Source organism: Cannabis sativa, chromosome 7 (genome assembly GCF_029168945.1).
Source record: "Cannabis sativa cultivar Pink pepper isolate KNU-18-1 chromosome 7, ASM2916894v1, whole genome shotgun sequence".
Classification (NCBI taxonomy): Eukaryota; Viridiplantae; Streptophyta; class Magnoliopsida; order Rosales; family Cannabaceae; genus Cannabis; species Cannabis sativa.
Window position 1 is genome coordinate 1,029,872 of NC_083607.1, and position 19,497 is coordinate 1,049,368.

The following is a 19,497-nucleotide window of genomic DNA, read 5'->3' on the forward strand; positions in this document are numbered from 1 at the left end:
TCTTTTTTAAATTAATTAAATAAAACCTTAATTTTGAAAAACAACGTGCCACGTCACGTAAACCAAGTAGAATCTCGATGCTCGTTGGTTGAAGTAACGAAATGTCCATTTTGTCCCTCAAACTTTTCCAAAATTACGGTTTTGGCACTACAGCTTATATTTTATTTATATATATAAGAAAAAGAAACTCTTTTTATTTATTTAATTAAATTAATTTCTTTATATTTTTGGGGCAGTGTTATTTTTGACCTTTCGCTATCTGGATCTAGGGTTTCTCTTCTTTGACGATTCGATCATCATCATCATCAAAATCAAACCCTAGTAGTATCAAAAATCACGTAATAGATACTAGGAACAGCAAAATCCAATACCCAATTTGTTTATTACGAGAGATTTTGATTTTGATTTTTGATTTTGAGATTTCAATCATCAATTTGGGATCTAAAAGTTTGTAGCAGAAGAAGAAAAACCTAAACCTAAACCTAAAGCTTTTCTCTTTTTTCGTTTTTTTTTGTTGGGTTTTTGATTGATCAGTGATTTAAAAGCACAAAAAAAGAATTGGACGAAACTTTATAAAGTTATGAAATTTTCCCCCTTTTTCCTTGAACTGAGTTGAACAACTTGATGAGATTTTTGAGAACTTGAAGAAGAAAATAATGTTTAAGTCTTTGGTGTATAAAGGGATTGAGTTAGTTGGTGAAGTTGAGATATACCCAGATGAAGAGAATTACAACAACAACGAGAAGAAGAAGAAGATTATCGATGAATTGAAGGATATCAGAATAAACCATTTTTCTCAACCGAGTGAGAGATGTCCACCACTTGCAGTGCTTCATACCATTACTTCTTGTGGTGTTTGCTTCAAAATGGAGTCAAAGACCTCGCAATCACAGGATTCGCCGCTCTTTCTTTTGCACTCTTCCTGTGTCATGGAGAACAAGGTATATAATAATAAACCACAAAGAACAATTCATTCTAATAATAATAAATAATAATAATAATAATGATAATAATAATAATAAGAAGAAATGAAGATGATGATGATGAAGAAGAATTAAGAAGAATCCGAAAGCAATGAAATCCAGTTTCAAATAATGAACTAGTTCTGACTTTGGACAGTATTTGCAGGGGACCCAGTTTGAGATTTATACATGAGAATGTCTGAAAATGAATGGCAAGATTTTTTGAATAATAAGTATTTTATTGGGTTTTTGTTATTATTATTATGGTAATGAGATTGAGCTTGATATGACTGAACTTTGTTACCTGAACTGAAACTTGACACTAAGAGTTTATTGGAATTTTGTACAATTTGGTTTTTGTTCTTTGTAAAGATTTCTGAAGAAATAGAATACTTGCCATTACCACTTAAACTAATAATGACTGACTTGATTAGTGTTAAAAATGATTCTTAGTAATTCTGGGAAATCTGGTAAGGATTTATATGGCAAGGCTGCATGGAAATCTAGTTGATCATTCTCATTTTTTATGTGTACAGACTGCAGTGATGCCCCTAGCAGGGGAGGAACTTCATTTGGTAGCAATGTATTCCAGGAAAAATGATAAACAATACCCGTGTTTTTGGGGTTTCAACGTTGCATTAGGACTTTACAACTCTTGTCTTAACATGCTGAACCTTAGATGTCTTGGTATTGTATTTGATCTCGATGAAACTCTCATAGTTGCAAACACAATGCGCTCGTTTGAGGATAGAATTGAGTCTCTGCAACGAAAAATAAGCAGTGAGTTAGACCCGCAACGCCTTTCTGGTATGGTTGCAGAAGTCAGACGCTATCAGGATGACAAGGCTATATTGAAGCAATATGCTGAAAATGATCAGGTTGTTGACAATGGAAGGGTTATCAAAGTCCAATCTGAGGTTGTTCCTCCTGTTTCTGGGAATCATCAAACTATTGTCCGCCCGCTCATTAGGTTAAATGAGAAAAACATCATTCTGACACGCATTAATCCGCAGGTTTGTAGACATTAATTTTGAAGCAGTTATAAAATTGACGAGTTGCTTATTTGATATTGACATGTATTACATCGGGTTTTCTGTATGCTTTTAACAACTTATAACTCTTCGGAATTTTGTTACAAGATAATATATTTGATAGTGTGAGTTCTTTTGACCAACATGGAACTTTCTTACCACTGTAGATTCGTGATACCAGTGTTCTTGTGAGGTTGAGACCTGCGTGGGAGGATCTTAGAAATTATTTGACTGCAAGAGGGCGTAAGCGCTTTGAGGTCTATGTTTGTACGATGGCTGAAAGGGATTATGCTTTAGAAATGTGGAGGCTTCTTGATCCAGAGTCTAATTTGATAAACTCAAAAGAATTACTGGATCGTATCGTGTGTGTTAAATCTGGTAAGTGGAATTATTTCATTTCGATTCTGTTTACACTTCATTTTTGCAAATCCTTGCGCCTCGTATTGCTGTCTTATGGTTTCTCTAACATTGATCATATTTAAAGGTTTGAGGAAATCATTATTTAATGTCTTTCAAAATGGTCTCTGCCATCCAAAAATGTCATTGGTGATCGATGATCGGTTAAAAGTGTGGGATGAGAAAGATCAACCTAGGGTGCATGTTGTGCCTGCTTTTGCTCCATACTATGCTCCTCAAGCTGAAGTATTATTCTCACTATTTGAATTATTCATGCACCCTCATTTGTTGGGTATCCATATTGCTTAAATGACAAATTATTATGGATTTAATGTTTGCAGGTGAACAATACTGTTCCTGTCTTGTGTGTTGCTAGAAATGTTGCTTGTAATGTCAGAGGTGGTTTTTTCAAGTAAGATACAATGCTTATCAAGATGAGAATTAAATATTGGTCAATATGTTTATAACCTTGGATTTTGCCAACAGAGAATTTGATGACTGTCTTCTACAAAAGATTGTTGAAGTTTCATATGAAGATGATATTAAAGATGTTCCCAGTCCTCCCGATGTGAGCAGTTATCTAGTTTCTGAGGTTAGTCCGGGAATTTATACATTTGATTTTCATATTGTGTATTGGGTGGAGATTAATTATTTGTATCGTTCAGGATGATGGTTCTGCTTCTGGTTCGGCTGCTGCTGCTGCTGCAAATGGAAATAGGGATCTACCTGTTTTTGATGGCATGGCAGATGCTGAGGTTGAAAGGAGATTGAAGGTTGTTCTTAAGATCTAAATATATGCGTTTTTGTATGGTTTTACATTAATATATGAATTTTTGAGATTCTGAAATAAAAAGTCCGACAGTTCAACACTCTAATCTAGTCGTTTCTTGTTTTTAGGAAGCATTATCGGCTGTTTCGTCAGCCATTAACCCTGATTCTAGACTTGCTACTGCACTTCAATATACCTTACCATCTACCGGAAGTGTTTCACTACCAACATCTCAAGTTTCAATGACACCTTTCCCCAGTGTACAGTATCCCCAACCCCAGGTAGCCCCGATAATTAAATCATATGCTGGCTCATTGGAATCAAGCTTACAAAGCTCTCCCGCAAGAGAAGAAGGTGAGGTACCAGAATCAGAGTTGGATCCCGATACGAGGAGAAGGCTTCTCATTCTGCAACACGGGCAAGATAATAGAGAGCAACCGCCACCTGAACCTCAGTTTCCTGTTAGACCTGCTATGCAAGTCTCTGTTCCGAGGCCACCATCTCGTGGAGGTTGGTTTCCGGTAGAGGAAGAGATGAGCCCTCCACGACAGATAAACCGGGTAACACCCAAAGAATTTCCTTTAGATGTAGATCCAATGCATATAGAGAAGCAGCAGCGGCCTCATCATGCATCTTTTTTCCCCAAGGTTGAGAGTTCAATGCCTTCTGATAGGATTCTTCACGAAAATCAAAGATTACCAAAAGAGGTATTTGGCACGTAGTTTGCTGAGTTTTTCGGGTTTTTTGTTGACTGATGAAACTCATTGTTGTTTGATACTTTACTTTTGCAGACCTTACATAGAGAGGATCAGATGAGAACAAACCATTCCTTGCCTCCTTATAATGTTGTGCCTGGTGAGTGATGATATGAATAACTGGATTTTTTATGTTTTAGCATTTACGAACAATATGTTCATTTGGTTTTTATTAATTTTTGATTTGAGGTTGTTTGATGGTGTAAAAGCTCGAATTTGTTGGGTTGGTTCCTAGCTATTTCGCTGTGTTATGATTGATTTTGTACCTGCATGATTGCAGGAGAGGATATTTCCTTGAGTCGATCGTCTTCAAGCATTAGAGAAGCTGACTTTGATTCTGGGCCACCAGTCTCAAATGCAGATTCTCCAATTAGTGTTCTACAAGAAATTGGAATGAAATGTGGAGCCAAGGTATTGTGGGAGTGTTTCTTACGAAATTTCGCACAGAGCACAAGTATACATTACCCCATTATCACATCTAATTTTTCATTACTTGTTCTTTCTGCCATATAGGTGGAGTTTAGACCATCTTTGGTTTCATCCACGGATTTGCAGTTTTCTATCGAGGTAGCTTTCTTTAAACTTTCTACACGCGAACCTTATGCATTTTTTTTGGCCTAATGTGCAGGTCTATTGGGCTTTTAATCTGATCTATATGCACTATTGCTATGTTTTGAAATAGTTCATAGTCATCTAAAATAGCCGAAACCTGATGATAAGAGTCGACATGTCGTTTTGTTAGTTAGACTCGGTCTGCCCAAATTAACATTTTCTGCAGATTACAAACCCACTTGCTGGTTTAAGTAAAAATGGGAGTCTGAACTCTAACTTAGCTACATTTTTCTTTCTCAGAAATTTCTGAATTCTTTCTGATATGGCTTTTTTTTCACATTTCTCACCGATAAATGCATTATTAAGTTATAAGTTCATTCTTGTTACAGGTTTGGTTTGCCGGAGAAAAAATTGGTGGCGGAACTGGTAGAACAAGACGAGAAGCTCAGCTTTTTGCTGCCGAGTCTTCTCTTAAGAACTTGGCTGGTAAGAATGATTTCTCAACATGATGTTAGGAATGCTTTGACTTAGCAAAGCGCTTAAATTGATTTGAGCTGGGGCGATTTCTGCAGATGTGTACATGTCAAGAATTAAGCCTGATTCTCCGCTTCCTGAAACTAGTGAGAATGGTTTCGTCAGTAATGTGAATTCATCCGGGAGCTTTTCGTTGGCCAAAGACGAATCTTTGTCATTTTCAAATGTATCAGAACCACCTAGGTTTATGGGCACTAAGAAATCTACGAATTCAGTATCTGCACTTAAAGAATATGTAAGATCTAAATTGTCCTTTTTCGGGTTTTTTTTTTCTTTCGTAAACTTAATATGTTGGATTTAACTTCTTCAGTGTATGATGGAGGGTCTTAGTTTATCTTTTCATCCTCTGCCTTTACCTGCTAGTGGTTTGATCCGAAAAGATGAAGTCCATGCACAGGTATGTATCGAGAAGCATCATTCGGTTTGTGAATTTCGATAATGTTCAAATGGATTTCTTGTCATGTATGGAATATGTCATAATTAGCTCAATTTGTTGTTATATTTAGGTAGAAATAGACGGCCAAGTTGCCGGGAAAGGAATCGGGATGACATGGGATGATGCAAAGTTGCAGGTATGTTGTGTAAAAACTCCTTTAAGTTTCTTGTCGCCTCAAGTATCACTATTGACTTCCAAACTTCATATTTTCTTTTCCCCTTAGGCTGCTGAAAGAGCACTCGGAACTATAAGATCAATGCACGGTGGCCCGAAACGCCAAGATTCACCTAGGTTTGACTTTTATCATCTCTTGCACTTAATCTTAGCCTAACTGATTGCCCACAAAACTTATTTTGGTGTTTTGTTTTGATAATAATAAGGTTACTGCAAGGATTCCCGAATAAGCGTTTGAAGACGACACAAGATTTCCCACGAGGCTTACAACGTGTACCCTCTGCTAGATACCCGAAAAATGCTCCCCCTGTTCCCTAAAAGCCCTTCAGATTCCCTTTTTTTTCATCTCATATTGTCCAAACATATGCACTGTACATAGGGCAATGGCTATGTGGAGATCCAAAACCGTCGAAAACAAGCAAAAGCTTCAGATTTTTCTTCTTACAACATTTTTTTTCCCGATACCAACGATCCCATATTCGATTCACACTCAGCTTTCCAAGTAACTTCAGCCTTAAGGTACATTCGAATTGTTCGAGTATGGTTTCCAAAACTGTTGTAGAAGCTTGTTTAGCCGGGGGGGTTTCGGTTTTTCATTTCGTGTAATGATTCATACATACCATCATCGAAAAAGAGCGTGTTTCGGTTCGGGTAACTAAATGTAATGATAATGGAGTTTGGGAAGGCAGCAGCTATAATACCAACTAACCATAAAAACCGAAACCGAAGCTGATGCTGCGGCCGGCGGCCGATGCTACCGAGCCAACTCTTGTTTTTTGTAAGTTTACTGATTGGTGAAATGATGTAAACTAATCAATGAGTTGTTGTAATACAATTTTTTTATTTATTTTTTCTTTTCTTTTACTCTTTTTGAGTTTTATTATCCAATATTGGAAGAAAATTTACCTAAATTGGAGATTTATTGATGAATTAATGTTGTGAGAAAAAAAAATCTTAAGAAATGACCAAATATGTAGTATGGTCTTTAGATGTGTATGGAAGTTATCAATTTTTATTTTTATTTTTTCTCTATAAATGAGAGAGAATTATATATATTTACATTTGTATGAATTTTTATTATTTTACAAAAATATGAGTTGTTTTATGCTATGAAAAAAAAAATGTTAAAATCAATAAAAAAAAATAAAAATTTTGAAAATATTAAAAAAAATTGTAAAAATGTAAAAAAATTAAAATAAAATATGATTTTAAGTGCATTGTATAATTTTATTTAAAATGATAATAATAATAAAAAAAAAACCATCAATAGACAATTTTCACTACTAATAATATTTGTTTGTAAATGTATTCTTTTACAACAATTGTATTATAATATTTTTTAAAAATTGTATTTGGTACTTACTAGACTACAATTATTAACAATAATTAGGTACTTTTGGAATTAAAAAAATTAAATTAATAGGCAAGTGTCATTATATTAATAAAATTTAATATTATTATTGGATTAATGAAAATATTGAATTGGTACTTAAGCACATGGAAATGGAATAATATCTTAAATAAATTGAAGTGATGACAATGACACTTGTTCTTAAATAACTAGAGAATTATGAAATTATGAATTCAAGGGTTTTTTTTTTTTTTTTTTTTTTCATTGAATAACTTCACAATTTATTTATTTATTTGAAAAGGCATTTATTTATTTATTTTGAGGGGAATAACTTCACAATTAGGTACATGTGTCCGTACGATTTTCATATTATAATAATACATCAAAAATAGAAGCTTTACCTTCTCTCTCCTCTTAGCTCAAGAAATTAGAAACCTTTTTATTCTCTTAATAATAAGAATAAATAAAATACAAAAATTTATTACTGATAGAATTTGGTAATTACTGATAGAATTTGGTAATTACAGTCAATTCTAATTACACAAAAATTTTCTTAACACGTCCTTAAAACATTTAAATTATATAATTATTTAATAATAATAATAATATATTTTTTTTGAATAAATTCAATTAGACTAACTTTGACTTTAACAATGACAAAAACATCAAAAGAAGGCATAGGCTCCAAAAAAACACGATGAGAAGTATAATAATAATTTCTAATTTATTGAGAAAAAAATCCCAAATTGTAGACTTATTATTATTATTATTACTCATAAACAACATTAAGATAAACTAATTATAAAAAAAATAAATATAAAATCCTTTTTGTTTTTTGTTTCCCATTTCGTCTCTTCACCGTTAACTATATACATATAAAGATTCCCAATTCAAAACGATTTCTTTTCTTTACATTATTACAATACACTGATAAAACGTTATCGAGAAACTAATTAAAAACGACTCATCTTCTTTACATTATTAAATATACACACAATAATAAAAATGCTCTTATTTTACCCTTACAGAGAAAAACTAATTAAAACAATAAAATAAAGAAAAAAGGTAATTAGCGGCATAAATACTTAAAGTTTTAAGTTTGTAAGTGACATAAACTTAATATTTATTTTTAGCGGCATAAGTACCTAATATTTGTAAAACTGTAATTTCTCTCTAATTTCTTCAGTACAACTCTGTTATTTTTTTGAACAAGCCATATATAAGATAGATTCTAGGTCATTAAGTCTAAGACTGAAACATATAGTATGATTTACTTCTAAATATTCCTTTAATAAATTTAAAAGAGAATTATACTAAAAAAATTAAAAAAAAATTTATAATTTTATAAATATTGAGTCCGCTAAAAATAAACATTAAGTTTAAAACTTAAAACTTTAGTTATATTTACCATTTTACCCTAAATAAATTCACTCCCATTTCCCGTTTCCCATTTTCCGTTAAGTTCAGTCTCTTCACCGTTAACTATATATATAGATTCCCAATTCAAAACGACTCCTCTTCTTCACATTATTTCATTACACAGAACAATAAAACGCTGTCGTTTTACCCTTTCACACAGAGAATCAGATCAGAGGAGAGAGAGAGAGAGAGAAAGCTATGGCTTCCTTCGACGCCTACGGTCTCGACGGCGACGATCTCAACTCCTCCGACCGCCATTTCGATGACAACGACGTCGTCGTAGTCGACGATTTCTCAGCCTACGATTCATTCTCTTCCTCAACTTTTCCCGCCGATCAACACCAATCCGATGATTATGTTGCTGTAGATCACTCCACCGCCGCTACTTCTCCCTTCGGATTCGAAGATCCGAACCCGAACTATTCAGATTCGTCTCCTTTTGGTTCTGTTCACGTTGAGAATGGGAACGGGAATGGAAATAATGGAAACGGAAGTCTGTTTGAGTCTTATGGCGTTGGTGAGGATGGAATTGGTAATGGTGATGGAGTGTTCTCGACGCTTGATGGTCCTGTTCTTCCGCCTCCGACAGAGATGGAGCCTGAGGAAGGTTACGCTCTTCGTGAATGGAGACGGTGAGTTTCCGATCTGACTGGCTTAGCTTAGATCTGTGTATATTCTAGTTCTTTAAGATTTTATTGAGCTTAGATCCATACATTTTCCTCATAATAATGAGAATGAGAAACTATTTTGAGATTTATTAATTATTCATAATGGAGATCTAATCAAAAAGTATCCCATTGCTTTGATTTTTTGTCCAATCTTTGCAAGGCTTGAAATTCTAGCATATGACTAATTTATTCTAAGTAAATTGAAGTGAGAAATTGAATCAAGAACTCATAAGAGCAAATCATGAGCCTGGAACCGCTTTTGTTTTGATTCAAATAGGAATTACAGAGCAAATTTTGTAGCTTTCTTCATGAATTTGTTAGTAATGAAAAATGGTACACATTTTAATTATAATAAAGATTAAATTTAGTTTAGAAGTAGAGTTTTAGAAGGGTCATGTTTGTTCCAAGATCTTTAGGTTGTAGATTGTTTATTTGACATGTTCTGTGAGCTCATTGTTTCGGCTCAAGGATTTCTTACAGTTGTTCATTGATCTAGAGAGTGTAGTTGGACAAAGTTTGAGTAGAAGTTAAAACAATGGTAGTTAGTGAGTTCAGTGCTTCAGTTTGATGATGATTTATTTTAACTCAGTTGTTCATTATTAAGTTTAGACAACATTTGCAAAACTTGTGGACTGTTTATTAGACAAGAAGTGAGTTTCAGTTCTTCAGCATGATGATCTCTTACAAGTGAGTTGTTAGATATATGTAGTTTGCTTTCCTTTTGTATATACTCAGAAGGGTTGAATAGTTCATTAACAGCATTATAGGTCGTTTTTCTTCCACCTGAGTTGAAAGGGTCTAAAAGTAGTGGAGAAATTCATTGATAAGATTTGAGTTCAGATCTTCAGCTTGATGATTTCTTACTAGTGAGTTGTTAATGTGTGATTTGGTTTGCTTTGCTCTTGTATGTACTCACAAGGGTTCAATAGTTTATGTTAGTTAATGGCATTATAGGCCCGTTGTTCTTCGAACCGAGTTAAAAGTGTCTAAAAGTAGTGGAGGGATTCATTGATAAGATTATGAGTTCAGTTCTTATGATTTCTTACAAGTGAGTTCTTATGATGTGTGTTTTGGTTTAGTTTGCACTTGTATTTACTCACAAGGGTCGAATAGTTCATGTTAGTTAACAGCATTATAGGCCATTGTCCTTCGACCCGAGTTAAAAGGTTCTAAATTAGTGGAGAGGTTCATTGATAACGATATAAAAACCGTCCCTGCCTTTAATTCAAACATTGGTTTTCCAAATTTCGAACTTATATGCATACAAACTTAATAAATTGACTTGCTTTCTTCTGCTTTACAGTAAAAACGCGATTCTACTCGAGGAGAAGGAGAATAGGGAAAAGGAAATGAGAAACAAAATCCTCGAAGAAGCTGAAGAATTCATAATATCTTTCTACGAGAAAAGGAAGCTTAACGTCGAAACTAACAAAACCAACAACCGAGAAAAGGAGAAGGTAAAATGCTGAAAACCGATTTCTTCAACAACTCTCAAACTTTAAACACCATTCTATTTACTAGTACAAAACATGTGTTTTGGAACAGTTATTCTTGGCTAATCAAGAGAATTTCCACAAAAGTGCTGACAAGCAATATTGGAAAGCAATAGCCGAGCTTATTCCTCACGAGGTTCCAAACATCGAGAAGAAGAGAAGCAAGAAAGATCAAGACAAGAGACCCTCGATCACAATCGTCCAAGGTCCAAAACCCGGGAAACCAACCGATCTTTCACGAATGAGACAAATACTCGTGAAGCTGAAACACACACCCCCACCTCACATGATTCCACCCCCACCTCCTCCGGCCAAAGACCCCAAAGACACCAAAGATGGAAAAACAGGTAAAACCATATCGGTTGCTGCAAAAGACGCCAAGGATGGTAAAACCGACGCCAAAGTTATCGCCTCTAAAGACGAAGAAGAAGAAAAAGCACCAACAACAACAACAAATGATCAGCCTGCTATTATATAATAACAAAAAATTGTTCTCTCTATGTTCTCATAATGTGTTTTGTTAATTGGTTTTTTTTTTTTCTTCTTACTATTTTATGGTAATCTTTTGGATTCCATTAAGAGGGTTTTTAGTTTTGAATACCCTTTTTGATTTTATTACACATTGGGGTTTTGGTATGGTTTTTTATATTTTGAGAATGTGAAATTGTTATATTTTTTTTAAAAAAAATGATGAATCAATTTAATTTTGGGACCAACTTTGATTATTTTATAAGATACTAGTTGGGTCTAACGTGCTTCGCACGTGAGCCCATAGTTCAAATATTTTTTCAATAAATTTGTAATATATATGTTGATTTTTTTTTTTAACCATCTCCAATGGAAGATGTAAAAATTAATTTATATTTGGTACAAATAATGGTTTTGTGACATTTTTGCATCAATTTTTACTATTATGGTCCAATGTATTATTATAAATTTTAATGCAAAATATAATATATCATTAAATGTTCATCTAACAATTTATTAAAAATATAAAATAATAATGCAAACATGTTAATTAAACTTTTATAATAAAATATTAAAAATAGCATAATAGTAATTATAAAATCATAGCATTTATTGTAATGCAAATTTTACATTATACTATATTGTGATCCAAATTTAGATCACTTTTTGTTATGTGAGATATTTGTATCACAATTTGACATACCATTGGAGTAGACTTTTGACATAATAAGCTATATTTTATATTTGCATTACTTATTTGCATCTCCATTTGAGATGTTCTTAGTCTTCACTGTTTTTTGTAAATTAACAATGGCCAAAATTATTTATTAATTTTGTGACTCTTAAAAATATTTAGGATATTTTACACACATTTTATTTTTGTAAAATAGAATATTTTAGATTTTTTTTAAAAGAAAAATAATCAATACATAAAATACCTAATTAATTTTATAAAATAAATAATACATAAAGTTTTTATTAAGTTTAATTTTTTTTAATAATGAAGTATACATATGTAAATAGAACTCCAAAATTATTAACAATTTTATTACAGTTATAGATTATAGATAAATATTGTCTCAATTTAATTATATACACCAATAAATTCATTTATTATATGGTATGATTATTAGTATATATATTAATTATATAATTATCAAAGGTAAAATATTCACTTAAAAAAGAATAAAGAAACCTTATTAATTTAAAATTATATTTGTAATTGAGAGACTTTGATAAAATAATCACCTCTACAAATATTTCACATAAGACAAAATGTCAATTGGATGACAAACTTATTTAGCATTAACCTTAAGAAGTAGTGTAGTGTAATGTGCTACTTGTTTTATCAATTTTTTTTTTGTAATTTAATATGTGTTGAAGGCTAATTATGTAATTCAATTAGTGGATATCCAAAAATATTTTCACTTTTTATGCATGATATAAATATTTAGTTTTTTTTAAAAAAAAAAATTAATATTTTATATACACTTATATAAGTAAACTTTTATTTTTTATTTATTTTTATTTAATAAAATAATAAATAAATCATTTTCCTAATTAGATGTAAGTTAGAGGGTTATAATATAATTTTTTATTTTTGAAAGCATAAAAAAATATTAATAGTTTGTTGTTCATCCAAAAAAAAGAGTTTGTAATTTAATATTTGATGAAGGTTAATTGTGTAATTTATATAGTAAAAGCCTAAAATTATTCCCACTTTTATAGAGGTTATAGATTATGATTGCACGGTATTTTAAATATTTTTACGGTTTTTAATAAAATTTCATTGATAGAAAAAATAACTCCACAAAAATAATTAAAATAATCTTTTGTAGATTGATTTTGGCCAAAGAATGGGCTACTTGATTTTTTGGGGGAACAAAGTAACGAGAACTAATTTGGTAAAGTTGAATAGAGCATTGTTATTAGGTACCAATAGTGTCTAGCACCTTCTCGACATGTCACCTTCTCGAGAACTAATTTGGTAAAGTTGAATAGAGCATTGTTATTAGGTACCAATAGTGTCTAGCACCTTCTCGACATGTCACCTTCTCGAGAACTAATTTGGTAAAGTTGAATAGAGCATTGTTATTAGGTACCAATAGTGTCTAGCACCTTCTCGACATGTCACCTTCTCGAGAACTAATTTGGTAAAGTTGAATAGAGCATTGTTATTAGGTACCAATAGTGTCTAGTACCTTCTCGACACGTTACGATTGACTAGCGATACTTTCTAAAAGTTATTATATTAAACTATGTGGGACCCGATATTTAGTTGGATCAATAGCGATACTGACACATAGGAAGGTGCTAGGCACCATTGGTGTTGTCCTTTATTATTTTTCAGTTAATATTTTTAAGGGTAAATACCATTTTGGACCCTGTGTTTTGCAAAAGTTACAGATTAGACCCTGTGTTTTGTTAAATGACAAAATAGATCCTGTATTTTCTAAAATAATAAAAATAGGACCCTGAGCTTAATTTTTTAACAACTTTTTTTTTTAATGCAACCAACTTGAAGACAATGCTTAATACGAACAGATACAAAAAATGTAAACAGTTTTATCATATCACTTTTAGATCGAATTATAATTAAACTTTATTTTGACAAAAAATTAATTCAGGGTCGTATTTGTACTATTTTAGAAAATACAGGGTCTATTTTGTCATTTAACAAAACACAGGGTCCAATTGGTAACTTTTATAAAACAGAGGGTCCAAAATGATATTTACCCTATTTTCAATAATAATGTCGTCTATATTTCTACCACACAGACCTTTAATAGTAATATTTAAATAAGAAGAAATTATAATTTTATGGGCTTTTATATATTTTTTTTTTTAAAAAAAAGTTATTTTATAAAAAAAAAAATTGAAGGAAAAGATGAAGAGTACTAAAAAAAAGGGTATCTAAGTTGGTAACCAGATATCTTATTTGTTTTGTTTTCATATTTTTTATTTTTTTTTTAATTTAAAAATTATAAAAATAAAAATTCTCCAATACTACGAATTTGGATTGCGAAGAAGAAGAACCGCTCTAAACGATCTAAATGAATCTTATTATTTTGTTGTTAATTGTACATTATTTTTTATCATGTAAATTTCATATTATTTTTTTTTTTAAAACACTAAAAATATAAAATATATATAAATATATAAACATAAAAATATAAACATTTTAATTTTGTATAAATTTCCATTATTTCATCATTTCAATAGTGAAATAATATTATATTTATATATAAATGGTACAATATACCTTTTGCTCAAAACACACTACTCTAAAGAACCTAAAAAAAAAAAGCTATTCAAGAATTATTTTTTTTCACACTAAAATTTCTGTTTTCCATAAAAATGAATTGGTAGGTATTTTTTTCTTCTTTTTCTATCTAGGGGTCACTTGAGTTATAGTAACTGGTACAGAACTCATCTCTTGACTAGTCGAAGCCGTATTTTTCGAAGAAGATCCTCTAAGTTTCGAGTCTTGAAAGGAACCCGGGGCCGTGAGTTGTTTGTCGTTGATTCGGATGTTTCTCGACAGCATGTCGACAACCTGGCTCATTAGCGGTCTTCGGTTTGCAGCTGCTTGAGTACAGAAGAATGCTACCTTCATGTATCGGGTGACTTCTTCCTCCGAAAAATCGGTTAACTCGGAATCTACTATCTCTAACAGTTTCCCCTCCTCATGAAGTTGCCATGCCTAATGAAAGTACAACAAAATTGATTAAGAAAAATAAAATAGTTACTTTGCATAATAATTTATTTTCTTATAACTATTGCAAATTGATCTTGGAAGTTTATATTTTAAAATATATAATTCTAGTTCAAATAAAAAAAAAAAATCTTTTTATATGATTTTATATATTATATTTATGAAATATTTTAAATAATTTACAGTATCGAAAATAAATTTTAAAACAATTAATTATATACATGTATTATATATATATAAATGTGTAATTGACTATTATTCAAAAAAATTAAAAAACTAATGCATACTATAAATTATAAAGTAATTTTCAACATAAATACTTAAGTTTAATTCTCGATTACAGATAAATATTTAAATTTAATTTTTGACAGTAATAATAATACGGAATTATATTGTAGATAACTACCTAAAATTAATTTTTAACGATAATAATATTGAAATTATATTTTTAAAATTTTCATAGGTACATGTCATATTTTTATTAGTATATTTAAATTAATTTTTAAATAAAAAATAAAAATTTAATAACTTGGACCAATCAAAAACTTTCATATCATATGGTTATTAACTTGACATTTGTTAAGTAATTATGAAAGTTTTAGAAATATAATTTAAGTATTATTACCGTTAAAAATTAAATTTAAATATTATTACTGTCAAAAATTAAACTTAAATATCCATCTGTAAGCGGAAATTAAACTTAAGTTACATACATAAATACATACCCATTCCACAAGAAGCTTTGGCTGAGACCCTCCCCAATTATTGGAATTGTTTCTGCCACTAACAATTTCGAGTATTAGAACACCGAAACTGTACACGTCGGCCTTCAACGTTAACTGACCGCCCAATGCATATTCCGGTGCCAAATAGCCTCTGCAATTTAGAGTAAACAATTTTAATTTGCATTCACAAAACGCGAAAAAATGCAAACTTTACAACACACATTTCCGGGTTTTAGCTAAATTTCGCAACTTTATAAGAATACTCGAAACAACTCCTCCTTTTTCGGAACCACAAACATAACAATTTAGAATTGTTAACAGCAAAAGACTAATGAAAGAGCATTAAAGACCAAAAATTTATGAGTTTGATCACATCGGGCTTCGGGTCTCACTAGAGACCGCTGAATCTTAGACCATTTCGATACAGCACACATTTTCGGGTTTTAGCTAAATTTCGCAACTTTATAAGAATACTCGAAACAACTCCCTGTTCATAATCACAAACATAACAATGTAGAATTGTAAACAGCAAAAGACTAATGAAACAACATTAAAGACCAAAACTTTATGAGTTTGATCTTTCACAAGACGGGGATTCAGGCTTCGAGTTCCACTAGAGACCATTGACTCTTTAGACCATTTCGATACAACACACGTTTCTGGGTTTGAGCTAAATTTCACAACTTTATAAGAATACTTGAAACAACTCCCTTTTGGGAATCACAAACATAACAATGTAGAATTGTAAGCAGCAAAAGACTAATGAAAAAACATTAAAGACCCAAACTTTATGAGTTTGATCTTGCACGAGACGGGGATTCAGGCTTCGGGTCCCCCTAGAGACCGGTGACTCTTATACCATTCAATACAATATCTTAGAGGGTAAAACTCCCAAAAGACTAACTTATAATCTCGTACTTAGTCAATGTGAGATCCTAACAATGTCTTACTAAGCCTTTTCGATTAGAACATCCACTAAAAACTACACATAAAGACCCTATTTTTCGATCTGTCTAGAGAACAATTCAAAAGTCAACAAGAAAAGGCGAACTTACGTTGTTCCAGCAATTTTTGTGCTGATGTGAGTAATATTATCCGGAAAGAGTTTTGCCAACCCGAAATCACCAATCTTCGGGTTTAGATCTTCGTCAAGGAGTATATTGCTAGCTTTGATGTCTCTATGAACAATATGGGGTTCGAGTTCTTCATGTAAATACGTGAGACCCCGAGCAACGCCTAAACAAATAGCTGACCTTTTACTCCAATCGAGTTTGATGTTTGTACCCCTCGAACCTACAATACAAGAAGAAACAAAGAAAAGTTACATCCATGGCTCATTTTCGGGTGTTCAAACCGATTTATTTAAGTTTAAACTTACTTAACAACGCTCGTTCAAGGCTGTTATTTTCCACATATTCGTATACCAAAATCCGATTCCCTCCATCAACACAGCAACCTATCAACTCAACAAGATGGAAATGTCTGACATTCGATATGGTCTTTATCTCTGTCAAAAATTCATGCACTCCTTGCTTTGATTGAGCCGATAGTGCCTTTACCGCAACTACTACACCGTCTCTCAAAGTTCCCTACCGAATTTTTCAACAAAAACAAATTTGCCTAAAAGCTAAGTTCATTGTTTTCAAGATTTTGATCCTATTTCATAAATGAAGTTCAACAAAAGATAAGAATGACATAGTTCGAATACCTTGTAAACGGTTCCAAAGCCTCCGCGCCCTAGTTTATTGCTCACGTGAAAATTATTTGTTGCGGATTTTATCTCGTTGTAGGAGAAATGCCTTATACTTTCCAGCAAATTTTCTATTGATAGGATAAGAAAAACATAAATTAAATCAATAATTTCAAAGTCTAAGCTCATAAGAACTGCATTTTCTCCCTCGAATTAAACTTTTCGAATACCAAATCTTTCGATGAAGGTTAAACAATTTAACAATGAAAATGTGTCAAAACACTAAAAGAATCTTTGTGTGATAACTTAGCATAAGAACTAGTTCTCTTATACACTGAAATTCATGAGATTCAACCAAGAACCGAAATAATCTTTCAATACACAAGTTAACAATGAAATGTGTCAAGACTACAAGAATTTTTGTATGATAAATTGAGGAACCGAAATAATCTTTCAACAAATCAAACAATTTCAAAGTCAAGCTCATAAGAAGTGCATTTTCGCCCTCCAATTAAGCTTTTCGAATACTAAAATTTTCAATGAAGTTAACAATGAAATATGCCAAGAGTCTTTGTATGATAAATTAGGATAAACTAAGGTTTTAACTACACCAGAAGAACTAGTTCTCTTAAACACTGAGACTTGTTAAATTCAACCAGAAACCGAAATGTTAACCGAAACTACAAGAATTTTCGAAATAATCTTTCAACGAATCAACAATTTCAAGTCAAGCTTATAAGAAGTGCATTTTCGCCCTCAAATTGAACTTTTCAAATACGAAATCTTTCAATGAAGACACACAAGTTAACAATGAAATGTGTCAAGAATCTTTGTATGATAAATTAGCATAAAGTATGGTTTTAACTACACAAGAAGAACTAGTTCTCTTATACACTGAGACTCATTAAATTCAACCAGAAACCGAAATGTTAACCGAAACTACACGAATTTTCAAAATAATCTTTCAATGAAGGTTTAATTACACCAGAAGAACCAGCTTTTACACACTGAAACTCATTAGATTCAAACAGGAACCGAAAATACAAACCGAAAATCAGTACAAGATAGACAATTTTAGAGAAAGTACTCATACCATCTATGCCATTGTTAGCTTGACCAGAAAAACCCTTTTTGGTCTTTGTTGCTGAAGCACCAAAGCAACTACAACTCATTATTTTCTCCAACACCTTTCATTAAAAAAAAACAAACAAAACAAACATGAAATTCATGTTAGAAAAACAAAACCCAGATGAATATAATCAAAACCCATATAAAAAGTACCAAACTTATTCCAAAGCAAGAGTCTTTAAGAACAGAAACACCCATATGAGAATTTCCATACTTTTCAAAAAAATTCTTCTAAATAAACAAATCCCATTTCTCTACAATCTTATATAATCAATACCCATATGAAAAGTTTCAAACTTTTTCCAAAAAAAACCAAAAAAAAAAAAGAAGAATCTTTATGATCAGAAATACCCATATGATTAAAACAAAATTCCATTTTTTTCTCTACAATCTTACTTTATTTCATTCAAAATTTCTTCACCAAATTAAATAAATAAATAAAAACTCAACTCAAAAGCTCAATTCATAAAATCATTAAAATTACCTATTCAATGTGATTAATATGAAAAATAAATAAATAACTAAAAAATTCCAAGCAATAAACCCAGAAAATAAGAACATAAAAACTGTGTACAATTATTATACCTGGTTAAGGTAACTTGTCAAGCATAGAAGCAGAAAATTTGAAGAGCTCTCCAAATTTGATGAAGAAATTGATTTTGTGGAAATTAGCTCAAATATCTAACTTTTATTAAAAATAATAATAATAATAATAATAATAATCATTAGCTAAAAAATGAAAAGAAATAGAAAGAGTTGAAAAATGAAAAGCCTATGATGATTGTTTTTCTTTATTTTGATTTTATATTTTAGTATAATATAGCTAAATTGTTAATATTCTAGATGGTTTATTAATTAATGAATTTTTGTGTGTTTAAGAGGATTGAAAATTGAAATGTTCAAACTTGAAAGTGGAAAAAAGTTGGTCTTGTCTTTGGTGGGTTTGGTTCATATAATAAATGAAAAGTGAAATGTGTTCATATCGGGTCGACCCGTTTCAAATTTGGAAATTTTAGTCATAAAACTCAACTCCACTCTAATATAATAAATATAATAAATATTTAAGGTTAACTAACTTTCAATTATAAATTATAAATAGATATTTAAGTTTAATTTTTAGCGGTAATAATATTAAGTTATAATTTTAAAATTTTTGTAAGTACTTAAATGTTAAGTATGTAAATTTCTATGTGGCAATCACTAATTGGTCTAACTCATTAAATTTTTATTT

General features: G+C 31.2%; 3 protein-coding genes across 3 annotated transcripts; 2 read left to right on the plus strand and 1 right to left on the minus strand.

The window, feature by feature from the left end:
- Positions 1–195: 195 nt before the first annotated feature.
- Positions 196–6,628, plus strand: LOC115697433 (RNA polymerase II C-terminal domain phosphatase-like 1). The gene is made up of 17 exons (XM_030624432.2): positions 196–941; positions 1,499–1,975; positions 2,161–2,371; positions 2,478–2,635; positions 2,731–2,801; positions 2,876–2,981; positions 3,055–3,162; positions 3,287–3,865; positions 3,950–4,013; positions 4,194–4,324; positions 4,427–4,480; positions 4,855–4,951; positions 5,038–5,234; positions 5,310–5,396; positions 5,506–5,571; positions 5,659–5,726; positions 5,816–6,628. The coding sequence occupies exons 1-17, from the start codon at positions 657–659 to the stop codon at positions 5,925–5,927; spliced, it is 2,871 nt and encodes a 956-aa protein (XP_030480292.2). The 5' UTR covers positions 196–656; the 3' UTR covers positions 5,928–6,628.
- Positions 6,629–8,449: 1,821 nt separating this feature from the next.
- LOC115697090 (clathrin light chain 2) lies at positions 8,450–11,330 on the plus strand. Its single transcript, XM_030623998.2, has 3 exons — positions 8,450–9,011; positions 10,351–10,504; positions 10,593–11,330. Exons 1-3 carry the CDS (start codon positions 8,578–8,580, stop codon positions 11,016–11,018), a joined length of 1,014 nt encoding a protein of 337 aa, XP_030479858.2. The 5' UTR covers positions 8,450–8,577; the 3' UTR covers positions 11,019–11,330.
- A 2,837-nt stretch (positions 11,331–14,167) lies between these two features.
- Positions 14,168–19,054, minus strand: LOC115697089 (cold-responsive protein kinase 1). The gene is made up of 7 exons (XM_030623997.2): positions 18,852–19,054; positions 18,232–18,325; positions 17,157–17,269; positions 16,827–17,037; positions 16,504–16,741; positions 15,449–15,599; positions 14,168–14,711 (listed from the first exon to the last, which is right to left on the minus strand). The coding sequence occupies exons 2-7, from the start codon at positions 18,308–18,310 to the stop codon at positions 14,397–14,399; spliced, it is 1,107 nt and encodes a 368-aa protein (XP_030479857.1). The 5' UTR covers positions 18,311–18,325; positions 18,852–19,054; the 3' UTR covers positions 14,168–14,396.
- Between the last annotated feature and the right edge of the window lie 443 nt (positions 19,055–19,497).

Excerpts from the sequence above, each read along its gene's own strand:
- LOC115697433 (XM_030624432.2), top strand. The coding sequence starts at position 657 with ATGTTTAAGTCTTTGGTGTATAAAGGGATTGAGTTAGTTGGTGAAGTT. Across the intron at positions 4,481-4,854 it reads ATTTGCAGTTTTCTATCGAG|GTTTGGTTTGCCGGAGAAAA; the intron begins GTAGCTTTCTTT and ends TTCTTGTTACAG. Across the intron at positions 5,397-5,505 it reads AAGATGAAGTCCATGCACAG|GTAGAAATAGACGGCCAAGT; the intron begins GTATGTATCGAG and ends TGTTATATTTAG.
- LOC115697089 (XM_030623997.2), bottom strand. The coding sequence starts at position 18,310 with ATGAGTTGTAGTTGCTTTGGTGCTTCAGCAACAAAGACCAAAAAGGGT. Across the intron at positions 17,270-18,231 it reads AGCTAACAATGGCATAGATG|AAAATTTGCTGGAAAGTATA; the intron begins GTATGAGTACTT and ends TCCTATCAATAG. Across the intron at positions 16,742-16,826 it reads CCTTGAACGAGCGTTGTTAA|GTTCGAGGGGTACAAACATC; the intron begins GTAAGTTTAAAC and ends CTTGTATTGTAG.
- LOC115697090 (XM_030623998.2), top strand. The coding sequence starts at position 8,578 with ATGGCTTCCTTCGACGCCTACGGTCTCGACGGCGACGATCTCAACTCC. Across the intron at positions 9,012-10,350 it reads GCTCTTCGTGAATGGAGACG|TAAAAACGCGATTCTACTCG; the intron begins GTGAGTTTCCGA and ends TCTGCTTTACAG. Across the intron at positions 10,505-10,592 it reads ACAACCGAGAAAAGGAGAAG|TTATTCTTGGCTAATCAAGA; the intron begins GTAAAATGCTGA and ends GTTTTGGAACAG.